Genomic DNA, 14,857 nt, shown 5'->3' with positions numbered 1-14,857 from the left:
TCCCGCTGTGTAGGCGACGAAAAACCCGAGGCTCATCCATTGCAGCGACGACCTAGGTCGCGCGGTTGAAACAATGCAATGCAACAAGAAGTTCTTCTTGTTCGTGGGTGCAACAAGAAGGCCGTACGGCACTTGAAGAGAAATTTCCAAGTATTTGCTCAGCAATATCCACAATGCAGTCGACGTGCTCGTTGCTATATATCAATCTATGCTCCACGCAAACATCAAGGAATAAGCACAGGCGGCACGTCTTGTGAAAATCCAAAATGACTACTAATCACATAGTTATTATCCTCGCGTCGTTCATGATCTTCTTCCTCGTCGTTCCCGCTCTTCCGGCCGATGCTGAAAGCCGAGGCTTCCGCGGCACCATGATCCGCCGTGCCCGCACTGATACCACCGCCATCAACTTCACGCAGGCCGCTCAAGAGTCTCACCGTCGGCTGTCATTCCTCGCCGCCCGGTCCCAAGTCGACAAGCAGTCCTCGGCGAGCCACTTGGACAGTAATAATAGTAACACAGAGACAGTACCCCTGTGGATGGACGGCGTCGTCGGCGCCTACGACATGGAGTTCTCCATCGGCACGCCGCCACAGGAGCTGACAGCCCTCGCCGACACCGGCAGCGACCTGATCTGGACCAAGTGCGGCGCCGGCGCCGCGTGGGGCTCCTCCTCTCCTTCGTACCACCCCGACACGTCGTCCACGTTCACCAAGCTCCCGTGCTCGCACCGTCTGTGCACCGCCCTGCGGTCTGTCGCACGGTGTGCCGCCGGCGGCACCGAGTGCGACTACACGTACTCTTACGGCCTTGGCGGCGGCGACCGTCCCCAGTACACGCAGGGGTTCCTCGGGAGCGAGACCTTCACTCTCGGCGGCGACGCGGTGCCGGGCGTCGGCTTCGGCTGCACCACCGCGTCGGAGGGCAACTACGGCACCGGCTCCGGCCTCGTCGGGCTCGGCCGCGGGCCCCTGTCCCTCGTCTCCCAGCTCCACGCTGGCACCTTCATGTACTGCCTCACCGGTGACGCCTCCAAGGCCAGCCCTCTGCTGTTCGGCTCACTAGCCACCATGACAGGCGCCGGTGTGCAGTCCACCGGCCTCCTCGCGTCCACCACCTTCTACGCCGTGAACCTGCGTAGCATAACGATCGGCTCGGCGACGACGGCCGGCGTTGGCGGACCCAATGGTGTCGTGTTCGACTCCGGCACGACGCTGACGTATCTTGCTGAGCCGGCGTACACGGAGGCGAAGGCGGCGTTCCTGTCGCAGACGAACCTTACCCAGGTAGAGGATTGGGACGGATTCGAGGCGTGCTACCGGAAACCTAGCAATGGCAGGCTGCTCTCGAGCGCTGTCCCGGCGATGGTGCTGCATTTCGACGGCGGCGCTGACATGGCCTTGCCGATGGCAAACTACGTCGTGGAAGTGAGCGACGGCGTAGTGTGCTGGGTCGTCCAGAAGTCTCCCAGCCTGTCTATTATGGGCAACGTCATGCAGAAGAATTACCTCGTCCTGCACGACGTCCGCAGATCGCTTTTGTCGTTCCAGCCGGCAAACTGCGACAGCTACAAAGCCAACGAGGCATCAGGCTCGCCTCGTCCCCTGTATCAATTTTCTATCACTATGCTTCTATGCTTCTATATCTACAATAATATGTATACTTCAGTATTTTGATATTAACTAGCAAATATATATATGTATGTGTATTGAAAAAAAAATACTTACTCTCCTGTTCGAGAAAAAAGAAAAAAAATACTTGTACTCCTTAGCCTCATAAATTTGCACGCATTTCAATGCGAGCATTTTTTTAAACGTTAAATCAAATCTATGAATAGTAGAAAATTTGCATAAATATATATGTGATAGATTTAACAAACATTACTGCAGAAACCATTTTCCATGCAGTCCATCACTACCGGTTTCCAGCGAACTGACCATGATGCATTTTCACTGCTGATTCTGAAGTGGGTGAGCCCAGAGGATGCCCGACTCGTCCGTGAAAATGTGTATCACAGCCGGTTAGTTCCAACCACAGACCTACAGTGAAAGGAGAGCCCATTTTCACTGGCAGTTCGTGGTTGGTGCCGGAGGTGAAAAAATTTATCATAATCGGTTCTGAGTTCCATCACATCACCTAGAGTTTAGAACACAGTAAAAACAGACATCGTCGTTGTCGCTTCTTATATCAACTCGGTGGTGAAAATGTACAGTACAAAACCCCCCATCCTCCTCCTCCAACCGGCTTCTCACCGTGATTCCATGAAGCTCATGGAGGGTGGTGATTTTTGAAGAAAGCACGCCAGGGTTGGTAATTAGCTTCCCTTTCATTTCAAGCTTGTTGCATTTAATTTGTGCAGATTGTCTTACATTTTGAGATGGTTCATGGAGATGCTCTTCCTTCATTTTAGACCATTTTTCACCAATTCAATCTATCATGGAGGAGTTGTCTAGCTTGTTTGGTTGCCTAGATTGTGTGAGATTTTGGAATAAACTAGAAGATACCTCACGCGTTGCTGTGGGAATTGCGAAGAATTTGAAATGAAATAAAGTAGAGATGGCATGGATAGCTTACATTAAGGGATTGGAACTTAGTGACATTACATGATTATTATTAGTGAAAGATGATGTGGATAGTTAGTAAAAGATGATGTAAAGGTCTTACATGTTGAGATAGAACTTACAGTGGCATTTGTTTGATCATATGAACAATGGAGGTTCCGGAGGCCACCCTCAATGGCATGCACCAGGGGCATCTTTTGGTCAAGTTCTATGTCAAAGTCTTTGGTCCGTTTATTTGTGAATCTCCTTAACAGAGATACTTGTGGTCACGTCATGTATGACAGAATCAATAGCTTTCACACACATGTGTCCTCAAACAACAAGGAGTCAACAGGCGTGCAAGCTACCACAAGAGAAGAAAGGATCGATGATACAGGAGAGCACCGAGCCAGAGAACAGGGACCAAAGAGCTCGACCATGTGTCCATGTCAACAACGAAAGCATGCTCTAAATGTGGCTCTGAATGTTTTCCAAATGGTTGGCCACACGCGCTAGCAATAACTTGGTGGTAGAAGCCTCCTCCTTGAGGGGATGCATCACTTCTTCTAGACGAATAATTGCAATGAAGGTTTTGAGCTCCGATCGCAAGGACTCCACCAAAGGCGTGATCATAGACTTGAGGTTCAAAGGCATCGAAGCAGGAGAGACACAACAACAGTTGTGGTAAACGGGACTAGCATCCTACCACACAAACTATAAGATCTTGTAGTCAATGATGAGTTGACATGTCCTTGCGGTACAGACATAGCCACAGAGTTTGTTAACATAGTAGAGCGACACCCAACTCTTTGTTTGTGAGGGATGGTGAGGTTTCACAGAGTTGGAAACAACTTGCGAGAAGTAGGATCAGCTGGATCAAAAAAAAAAAACAATGCCACTCTCGATGTCTAGAGCGTCAACGATGGATGCATCGGAAAGAAATTCTTGCATGAGCTGACTTGGTGATCATGCACAAGACAGCGGTAACATCTAGCCCAAGCCCATCTCTTGAAGGGTTTGTGGTGTTGTGTTGTATATTTTACGAGGTTTTAAATAGCCGGCTAAGCCATTTAGCTTTCTATATCCGAAAACAGGCTATAGCCAGCTATAGCGGCAGCTAAGAGCTAACTTGTACATGGAAAAACTTAGCTAAATCCTTCTCAAACAGCTATAGCCGGAGATAGCGGAGGCTATAGCCGGAGATTTAAAACCTTGATATTTTATACTTCTTTATCAATGCATGCTCGGCAAAGCTATTGCTGGTAGCTTTTTGAAAGAAAAAAAGGGTTATCCAGTTCAGCAAGCGGCTCTTGCTCAAGCTTCAGGATCGATCCCTCCTCAGGGGCGTCATCAATCAAACAAAGAGATAAAGAACCACATGAACCCAAGAGGTCCAGTACAAAAGTAAATATCATGTGTATATGGTGTGTATTACACATGTGTCATCTCAATTCTCAAGCCTGATAAAAAAATGATTAATGCTTCGTGTCCTCGAGCACGTCGACCATGAACTGCATGACCGTCACCTGCGACTGCAGCCACGCGATGTAGCCGGCGGCGCGCAGAAGGAGCTCATCGACCTCGTCGTCATCGCTGCTGCCGCTGCCGCTCGGCACGAGGCGCCTCAGCACCTCCATCTTCTTCCTCACCTCCATGTCCCTTCGCCTGCTGAAGGCCTTCGTCCTCGCCTTGCCTTCCGCGGCATCGTCCTTGCTCATCGGCTTCTTCAGTGAAGGCCTACTGGCGGCTACGGTGGCGGCGGAGGATGCTGCCGGCCTTGTTCTTCTCCTCGCCGTCGATGTCGACGGGCTGCAACGACGGCTGCCGGTGTGGGCACCCATGGCAATCGTGGTTGTTGCAAACTGCAGCGCTGTAGGCTGTAGCTACTTGCAGTTGGGACCAAGGTTTTCATTTTCGGAAATTAAAATTTATCGGGGGTCACAGATAAAGAGGATAAACATGATATATCGGAAATATCGGACCAAATTCAAATAAAATTTAATTTGAATTTAAGTAAATTTAAATAAATTAAACAAAATTTGTACGAAAAAGATAGATATTTTCTTATCGGCACCTATGGATAAAAAGGATATATCGGAAATATCGGGAGATTTCGGCCGATAAATTTTTCCCTGGTTGGGACTATGGGATAATGAGGAGAGAAATGAAGAATGGAATCTGATAAACTAGAGGGAGATAGATGAGGACGAGGGGATTGATGCTAGAGAGAGGGGCCAAGGGGTGTTTATATAGATGCTATAGGAGCTGTAGGCTGGAAGAGAAGAAGAAGATATGCCTGTGGGAATTAGGTGGCATGCATTGGCAATTGGCATGACAAAAGACGATCAGGAATAATTAACTTCTGTTTCTGTAGTGATTATCCATAGCTAGCTAGATCATATCATATATGTGCATGTGGATACGATACGGTGCACATTGACAGCTGGGAGAATGCAGGCAGGGCAGGGCATGGCAAAAGGAGCACGAGGAGATTATGGGGAGGAAACCACAATGGAGGGAGGGCCGGCAAAAGGAGCGCGAGGAGATCCAACAGAGGGGATCCTAGTCTCGTTACCGGATCATGGAGAATGGCAAAGCTAGGACACTGACAGCGTAGTTTGCTGGTTAGAACTTGTGCGGAATCCACCCCGGCCACCGCGCCTCCCCGCGCGGGCCCCCGCGCTCTCCGCCCCGGCCACCGCGCCACTGCAGAAGAGAGGAGGAGGAGGCAGGGGAGAAGAGAGGAGAAGGGGAGAAGAGAGGAGGAGGGGAGAAGAGAGGAGGAGAAGGAGAAGGAGAGGTGAAGGAAGGTGCCGGCCTAGGCCCATCGACCCTCACGCCGCTGCGGTCGTCCCCGCCGTCGTCGCTGACCCTCGTCGCTGCCATTCTCGTCGCGAAGGTATGCCCTACACCTGTAGTAGTTAGTAGTAGTACTTAGTAGTGTTAGTAGTAGTTAGTAAGTAGTAGTAGTTAGTAGTATTGTTAGTAGTAAGTAGTGATAGTAGTAGTGTTTGTAGTAGTAGTGTTAGTGTTGGTAGTAGTTGTAGTGGTAGTAGTACTTGTTGTTGTACTACTTCGATACTTTCATCTGCATGGAAAGAGAACTAAAGTACATGGCTCGTCTTGGTATATATATGTTTGTTGGCCTTCGTGCCTATGTTTGGTATATATGTGGTTGTTGGCCATCGCGCCTACGTTTCTTGCAGGTTTTGGAAACCTCCCCGTGCAGGGGAGGTGCTGCCGAAATTTTCAATGGATTCTAACCTAATGCCTTTTTATGTAGGAGAAGGACCCGTGGGAGGGACTCGGCGACCCCGATCATCTTCGTCGGCGTTGCTGGTCTGCCTGCACCGCATCGGCTCGCCACTGCACCGACACGCCACTGCCCCGCTAGCCTGACTCCACCGCCACCCTAGGTATAACCCCCTCCTCCTTTGCATGCATGTTTTATATGGTCACATAGCCTAGTTAGGCGTCTCCCGTTCGAAAGAGATACGGTCGGAGGTATGAAGATCTTTGCATATCTGCGACCGTATCTCTTTCGGATTGTTCACGTATTTTGGACAGCCTATGGATGCGTAGATGAAGTTAGTTTCCATGGTTCGCTCCGGTCCGAGACAGACTTTTGGCATCACCTCCCTGTTGTTCTCTGGATACACACTCTCCCTTGCAGGACGTGTATCGGCAGAACAACAGGGAGGTGCTGCCGAAATTCTATCTCGGATAGGAGCGGAGCATTGAAACTGACCTCATCTACGCATCCGCGGGTGGGATTAGGACCTATCCTCACCTATTAGATGGTAGGAACGTCGTGTAGATGCAATTGCTGGTTATATTACTCGCTTACATATGTATATGCCAGAGGATGGAGAACCGTGATTGGATGTACACGGGCCACGCAAGCATGACCCTAGAATGGATGACTAAGACTAATGCTTTCTTGGAGCATTCATTTGGCGAGGCTGCTAGAGGGTCGAGTCGGATGCCGTGTCCCTACAGCAAATGTGACAACCGTGTAAGAAAGAATAGGAAGAACGTGGGGGAAGATCTTTGCAAGTATGGATTCACGCCAAACTATACCTGCTGGATCCACCATGGTGAAGCCGATTGTATTAGAGAGGAGGTGGTGAGACCATGCCTCGAGGCTTTTGATGGAGATGCGGGGGTAGCAGACTGGATGGATGACTTTCAGGAGGCACGGTTCGGTGAAGGATTAGAGGACGAGCCAGAGGAATCCACAAAGGCGTACTACGATATGCTGTCTTCGGCACAGAAGCCCCTTCATGAAAAGACAATGGTTTCACAACTGGATGCCATTGGACGCCTAATGGCATTCAAGTCGCAGTGTAGCATGAGTCGAGACAACTTCGATGGTATGTTGGCAGTTGTTGGATCCCTGCTTCCGGAGGGTCACATTCTGCCGAAGAACTTGTACGAGTCACAAAAACTTCTTCGTGCCCTTAAGATGCCGTATGAGCACATCCATGCTTGTCCGAATGGTTGCGTCCTATTTAGGAAAGATCACGAGAAAGCAACGCACTGTCCAAAGTGCAAATCCTCTAGGTATCTGGAGGTCTACACTAGTGATGGCAAGAAGGAACAGCTTGGTATCCCCGTGAAGGTCCTACGGTACCTTCCTATCATACCGAGGATCCAACGGCTATACATGACAGAGGAGTCCACGAAACAGATGGCATGGCACAAACATGGCAAAAGATACAATGCTGACAAGATGGTACACCCTTCGGATGGCGATGCATGGACCCATTTCGATGGCATACATCATGGTAAAGCTGAGGAGGCTCAGAATGTACGTGTAGCGCTAGCAACAGATGGGTTCAACTCCTATGGATTGCTGGCGGCCCCGTACACTTGTTGGCCCGTGTTCATGATCCCCCTCAATCTCCCCCCCCCCCAGCGTCATGTTTCAACCCAAGAACGTATTCTTGTCACTGATAATTCCTGGACACCCGGGGAACAAGATGGGTTTGTTCATGGAGCCTCTCATTGATGAATTGATCCTTGCTTGGGAAAAGGGGGTACTGACATACGACCGAGCTACAAAGAAGAACTTCACAATGCATGTGTGGTACCACGACTCCCTGCATGACTTCCTAGCGTATGGCATATTCTGCGCGTGGTGTGTTCACGGGAAGTTCCCATGCCCAATATGCAAGATAGTTGTGAGCTTCACTTGGCTAAAGAGGGGTGGCAAGTTTTCTTCGTTTGACCAACATCATCAATTCCTCCCTCTTGACCATCCATTCAGACAAGACATCAAGAACTTCAGGAAAGGGGTTCAAGTCACCGACCCTACACCTTAGATGATGACCGGTGCTGAGGTCCGTGCTGAGATAGAGGCTCTCAAAGATGATAAAGAGAAAGGTGGTTTTATTGGATATGGTGAGGAACACCAGTGGACTCATAAATCGGGCTTGACTAGGCTCTCATATTTCAATGACCTTCTTGTTCCACACAACATTGATGTAATGCACACAGAAAAGAATATCACCGAGGCGCTTTTTGCAACACTCATGGACATTCCTGATAAGTCAAAGGACAACATTAAGGCTAGACTGGACCTGGCAACAATGTGCGATAGGCCAAAGCAAGTGATGAAGCCTCCCGCGCCCGGCAAGAAATGGAGAAGGACTCCGATCGATTTTGTCTTGAAAAAGGACCAAAGGAAGGAAGTACTGCAGTGGATCTAGACGTTAATGTTCCCTGATGGGCATGCGGCGAATTTGAATAGGGGAGTGAACTTGTCCACTATGCAAATCTTAGGGATGAAGAGTCATGACTACCACATATGGATTGAGCGGCTCCTTCCTGCGATGACCCGGGGATACGTCCCTGAGCATGTGTGGAGCGTGCTGGTAGAGTTGAGCTATTTCTTGCGCCAGCTTTGTGCCAAGGAGTTATCTCGGGACATGATTGATGACTTGGAGAAAGTGGCACCTGTGTTGCTTTGCAAGTTGGAGAAGATCTTCCCACCCGGCTTCTTCCTGGCGATGCAGCATCTGATTTTGCACCTACCGTACGAGGCACGAATGGGGGGCCCGTGTAGGCCCATTGGTGCTATACAATTGAGAGATGTCTAAAGATTCTTTGGAAAAAGTGTAGAAATAAAGCCAAAATTGAGGCTTCTGTGGTAGAGGCATTCATTCTGGAGGAGGTGTCAAACTTCACAACAGCATACTATAAGGATGGCCTTCCCAGCATGCACAATCATCCCCCTCGTTACAACGCGGACGAGAGTTCATCGAACCTCAGCCTTTTCAAAGGGCAACTCGGAAAGACAAGCGCATCGGGCACCAAGACCTTGCGGTATGATGAGTGGCGCACTATCATGCTGTATGTGTTGTTGAACCTTGATGAAGTCAAGCCTTATGTGCAGTAAGTTCTCAATGAGCTTGTTACATACGCCCTTGTCACTATCCTCCATCTATCGAACCCCCTTATCTCTTGTTTTTTCAGGAAATTTCTAAATAAATACTGGAGAGGGAATATGACTCCTTCCCCTCAAGAAGAAGATAGTCTTCTCAAAGATGGTGTGCCCAATTTCATATCCTGGTTCGATACGAAGGCACCGTCCAATTTACCTCGTTCAATCTTTGACATCCCACTTTGCTTCTACGAGCGAGTAATGTAACGATCTATCCGGCCTCACCTTGCAGGCCCGCAAGGATGGGGAAATGGATGCTGAGTTGAAAGGGCTCGCCAAAGGCTTCGCCTACAAGGTCAAGTCATTCATCGTTTATGATGTGAATGGCTATCGCTTTCACACAAGAAACTATGAGCGGAGTCGGCCCAATTAGAAAACCACGAATACCGGAGTTTGTACGCCCGGCACCGATGAGCGCGACTACTACGGCATAGTAGAAGAAATATACGAGCTCAATTTTGAGTGTCGCAAAGCTCCTAATCAAGTCATATTCAAATGCCATTGGTTCGATCCTAATGTCACAAGAACAACCCCTGAGATTGGACAAGTCGAAATTCGACAGGATTCTGTCTATCAAGGAGAGGATGTCTATATTGTGGCTCAACAGGCCACGCAAGTTTATTATCTCCCATGGGCGTGCCAAAAAGACCCCAATCTTATCGGTTGGTACCTTGTGCAGTTGGTATCGCCGCACGGTAAACTGCCTGTCCCAAACGATGAGGATTACAACTTTGACCCAAACACACAGGAGTTCTATCAACCAGAGGGGCTAGAAGGGAGGTTTGACATAGACATGTTTTCGCTGATGGGCATGGAAGTAGACAATGACATTGATCAGGACGATGGAGATGAGGACGACGGAGAAGAGGTGCAAAATGCTAAGGACTTACAAATGCTTGAGCGATTATAGTTAGGCGATGACAATGATGACAACGATGGAGATGAGCCTGATTTACTCGACAATATTGATAGTGATGACGACACCTATGATCCAGCCGCTGCCGATCGTGAAGAATATTTCTAATTCATGTAATACTATATTATTATTATTATTATTATTATTGCAATTATGTTTCGTTTATTTTACATCTCTTTATAAGTACTTGTAATTTAACTGTGCTAATTGGTTTACTCTTTGAAATTGCAGGCACTCAACAAAATGTCGGGCGGAAGGCAGGCCCGTCGGGGGGTCAACTCCCTCTACATGAGGGAGCGCTCACCACCCCACGCTGAGGAGGACCCCTTGCCGGAGCCGTCGACGAGGAGGACGAGGAGCGGCCGCCCCCGTGGCCATCCAAGGACAAGGGTGCAGCCGGCTCCCACCCCGTCGGTGGACGAGGACGACTAGGCGGTGGGCCTGCACATAGGAGGGGGTGGCACTTCCTCTGACTCATCGGACCACGGGGAGGCGGCGATAGCGACAGCAGGGGGTTCCACTAGCACTGCCTCTGGCTCTACCTCGTCGGGAGTCTACTTGCGCGGGCCCTCGCAGCTCTCGGTGCGGCCGATCCCACTTCACCGGCGCCCGGTGATTCGACCCAACGGCGACAAGTAAGTATTATTTCACTACTATTTCATATGACATGTTGAAAATCGAACTGGAGACTAACAATTCTTCTTAATGACTCTTGCAGCAACTGGGAAGTTGTGTCCGGAACGGGCCAGCACATCAATGGCACCCTGGGCCTTCTGATTCGGCAGCACTACCCTGGCATGGTCACCTACGCCTGGTGACTTCGCCACCCTGGACGTGGGACCACTTCTACGCTGCCGAGGACAGCGAGTTCGGCACCGTTGCGGCGCGGATCAAGGCCGAGTTCTGGGTGAGTCTTCATCGCACTAAATTGGTCAATACTACGCTTTCTTTGGTTGTTCTTGAAATAATGAAACGATACATGATGTCTGTATGCAGGACTTCTTCAGGTGCGACGAAGGGTTTGAGGACCGGGCGTCACGAGTGTAGGACAAGGTCTGTAGGTCCCGACTCTCGGACCTGTACCACGAGACGTGGCTCTAGTGCATCATCAACTACAGCGCCGACGTCCTTGGTTAGGTGGTGAGGAAGGCCGATGCCAGGACCAGGATGCTCACCAAGGAGCAGTACCTCTTGGTAAGTACGAAACATTAATACTGACTCCTTCCATGAAGAATAGGTAGGCTTCATTTCATCTTCTGACATATCAATAACTTGATGGCATGCAGCAATGTCCTGATTAGTGCGCCAGGCACCGCCTCTGCTGGGAGGCCATTGTGGACAGGTGGCTCTCAGAGGAGTGGGCAGAGAAGCACAACATCCGTCAGGACTACCACCTACAGATGGGTGGGGCGCCACACCACCAAGGCAACCGGAGCCTCAGCGCGTACGCCCAGACATGGGTAATCTTCTTTGTGTTTTCATCTTTATTTATTTATTCTAATGCTCAATTCTCATTACTTATAATCATCTTTGTGTTTTCCTCGCAGTCCCAGGTGCACCAAGGCCAGGAATGCAACGAGTTCATGGCGTACGCCCTGGCACACAAGAGCAAGGCGACGGCCCCGGAAGTCACCTACAACCCGGCGGATGAGCCCGAGGCGTACACCAGCGTGAGCGTCCACAGCAAGCTTAGCAAGTACACCTCGGCGGTCCACGAGCGCCATGGGGAGGACTTCGATCTGGCCACCCAGCCCCTAGACACAGACCTCCTGATGAGGCTAGGAGGAGGGAAGCAGCACGACCGGTACTAGATGGCGGACAGCATAGTCGACTCCGCCTATGTTCCCAACCTCGCCGAGATTCGAGCAAGGAGCACGAGCTCCTCCCTCCCCATACGCTCTCGGCAGCAGAGCTCACAGCAGCAGATGGCGGAACTCTAGGTTAGTACTATTTTATTCGTCGTTCATTGCTTTTACACATCTACCTTGCCTTTGCATTGTTTAAACATTGCAGGTGGAATGTTGCAGGCCGACTTGCGGAGGTTGGAGGCCCGGCAGGCGGCCCAGGCAGAGGCCCATCGGCTGGAGATGGAGGCTGTACAAGCCCAGAGGGCAGCCGAGATGCAGAGGCTGTAGGACATGTTCAGCTTCATGGTGAGCCTTCAGACCTTGCCAGGTGTGGTCGTGCCACAGTTGCTACTTGCTCCAGTTGTGGCTCCTCCTCCTCCTGTAGGGACTCCGGTGAGTATATATGGTTGTTTATTTCTTTAGCTTGTGCGGTCCTCCTGTAGATACTCATGAATTCGCTTCTCCTTTGTGCAGCAATAGTCGGCAGGTTCGAACCCGACTCCTCAAGGTGGCCCTTCTCCACAGGCCGGGTGGACAACTGTCCCTCCTCAAGGTGGCAGTTCACACTCCGGGTGGGAAGGCTAACAGTAGGTATCGTTTATTTGTTTCTTTTCATGTTGCATGGACTTGTGTTAGACTTAGCCTTATGTTGGACTACTACTAGAGACATATATATATATATATATATATATATATATATATATATATATATATATATTATGATGGATATTGTCATGGATGATGCGAATGTATGATGGATTATGGACAATGGATTTGTATGTGATGTATTATGGATGGTGGATGTGTATGTGATGGGTTATGGATGTGTATGTGATGGAATATGGATGTGTATGTGATATATCATGTGATGTGTGTTGATATATATGTGATTTCTTTGTTTGCGCTGATGGAAAGCAAAAAACAAAAAAATAGCATTTTTCCCTTCTTTGCCGAGTGCCACACTCGGCAAAGAGGGCTTTGCCGAGTGCCGTGACCACGGCACTCGGCAAAGCTGGGAAGCAGAGACCCAATTTCCCAGCTTTGCCGAGTGCCAGAGCCATGGCACTCGGCAAAGATTTTTAAAAAAAAAAGAAAAATTTTCTTTGCCGAGTGCCGCTGAGGTGGCACTCGACAAAGAGGCCGTCAGAGTTAACGTTGGTTTTTTTTTTGCCGAGTGCTGACGTGACACTCGGCAAAGGCTTTACCGAGTGCCCGATATGTGGCACTCGGCAAAGAAACCTTTGCCGACGGGTTCTTTGCCGACTGCTCTTTGCCGAGTGCGGCACTCGACAAAGCCTTTACCGAGTGTATTTCGGGTTTTGCCGAGTGCCGCAGGCACTCGGTAAATTGGCGGTTTCCAGTAGTGAAAGAGATAGAGAAGTAAAGAACCACATGAACCCAAGAGGTCCAGTACAAAAGTAAATATCATGTATATGGTGTGTATTACACATGTGTCATCTCAATTCTCAAGCCTGATAAAAAAATGATTAATGCTTCGTGTCCTCGAGCACGTCGACCATGAACTGCATGACCGTCACCTGCGACTGCAGCCACGCGATGTAGCCGGCGGCGCGCAGAAGGAGCTCATCGACCTCGTCGTCATCGCTGCTGCCGCTGCCGCTCGGCACGAGGCGCCTCAGCACCTCCATCTTCTTCCTCACCTCCATGTCCCTTCGCCTGCTGAAGGCCTTTGTCCTCGCCTTGCCTTCCGCGGCATCGTCCTTGCTCATCGGCTTCTTCAGTGAAGGCCTACTGGCGGCTACGGTGGCGGCGGAGGATGCTGCCGGCCTTCTTCTTCTCCTCGCCGTCGATGTCGACGGGCTGCAACGACGGCTGCCGGTGTGGGCACCCATGACAATCGTGGTTGTTGCAAACTGCAGCGCTGTAGGCTGTAGCTACTTGCAGTTGGGACTATGGGATAATGAGGAGAGAAATGAAGAATGGAATCTGATAAACTAGAGGGAGATAGATGAGGATGAGGGGATTGATGCTAGAGAGAGTGGGCAAGGGGTGTTTATATAGATGCTATAGGAGCTGTAGGCTGGAAGAGAAGAAGAAGATATGCCTGCGGGAATTAGGTGGCATGCATTGGCAATTGGCATGACAAAAGACGATCAGGAATAATTAACTTCTGTTTCTGTAGTGATTATCCATAGCTAGCTAGATCATATCATATATATGCATGTGGATACGATACGGTGCACATTGACAGCTGGGAGAATGCAGGCAGGGCAGGCAATGGCAAAAGGAGCAGGAGGAGATTATGGGGAGGAAACCACAATGGAGGGAGGGCCGACAGAGGGGATCATGGTCTCGTTGCCGGCATTTGTTGAGAAAAAGCAATCAAGGATCATGGAGAATGGCAAAGCTAGGACACTGACAGCGTAGTTTGCTAGTTAGAACTTGTGCAGAATCATCACAGAGGAGGGCTGGGTCCTAGGCGTAGGGAGGTGCCAATGATCTCCAAATCAATGCCTCCAGGAAGGGAATGACATGGAAAGATGCCACAATTACTTGGCCGGGATCACATGTTTGGGTTTTCACCCAGAGATCAAACTCAACAGGATGGCAGATGAAACCTCGACGACTCCTCCAAGAAGGAACATGACGCATGCGGGCGCCATCGTCGTCAGCACCGGCAACAAGCTGAGCAAGACTTTCGTCTAGAATCCACCATAACCGCAAAGTAGCGCAATGCCAGAAGCTTGCAACCACATGTGTTGAGTATCCAGCCATCTCCCGCGTCGTCGAACATGGGCACAAACCCCATGCCCCGCATCGCAGCAGCAACGCCCCGAAGCCTCCACCATGTTGTGCCATGGGCACAGGCATGGCCAACACCTTCGTTCTGCCCACCCAGCGCTCTGCCCTCCCCGTCAATAGGCAGAGTAGGCTCTCAGCGGCCGAAGACGGCCAGAGAGTCGCACAGAGGGGAGGGCGCCCACGGGGACACGGCACCACCGTCGGCTTGCCTGTGACCAAACCGCGCACACTGCGCCACTGATGGACCCCTGCATATGCACGCGTACGGGCACGCTGCCCCACTGCCGGCTCGCCCGCGGCCAAACTGCGTGCCCCGCTCAGCTGCAGGGCCCTGCACACGCACCTA

At 50.3% G+C, this 14,857-nt stretch overlaps 3 protein-coding genes across 3 annotated transcripts; 1 reads left to right on the top strand and 2 right to left on the bottom strand.

The window, feature by feature from the left end:
* The first annotated feature begins 266 nt into the window (after window positions 1-266).
* On the top strand, window positions 267-1,676 carry LOC136510533 (aspartic proteinase nepenthesin-1-like). The gene has a single exon (XM_066504950.1). It carries the CDS (start codon window positions 267-269, stop codon window positions 1,674-1,676), a length of 1,410 nt encoding a protein of 469 aa, XP_066361047.1.
* Window positions 1,677-4,015: 2,339 nt separating this feature from the next.
* On the bottom strand, window positions 4,016-4,381 carry LOC136510532 (transcription factor PAR1-like). The gene has a single exon (XM_066504949.1). The coding sequence runs from the start codon at window positions 4,379-4,381 to the stop codon at window positions 4,016-4,018; it is 366 nt and encodes a 121-aa protein (XP_066361046.1).
* An 8,854-nt stretch (window positions 4,382-13,235) lies between these two features.
* LOC136510531 (transcription factor PAR1-like) lies at window positions 13,236-13,601 on the bottom strand. The gene has a single exon (XM_066504948.1). The coding sequence runs from the start codon at window positions 13,599-13,601 to the stop codon at window positions 13,236-13,238; it is 366 nt and encodes a 121-aa protein (XP_066361045.1).
* Between the last annotated feature and the right edge of the window lie 1,256 nt (window positions 13,602-14,857).

The sequence above is a fragment of the Miscanthus floridulus genome, chromosome 16 (assembly GCF_019320115.1).
Source record: "Miscanthus floridulus cultivar M001 chromosome 16, ASM1932011v1, whole genome shotgun sequence".
NCBI classification, from domain to species: domain Eukaryota; kingdom Viridiplantae; phylum Streptophyta; class Magnoliopsida; order Poales; family Poaceae; genus Miscanthus; species Miscanthus floridulus.
Note: the sequence above shows the minus strand (reverse complement) of the source record. Positions and strands in the feature narration are given on the sequence as shown.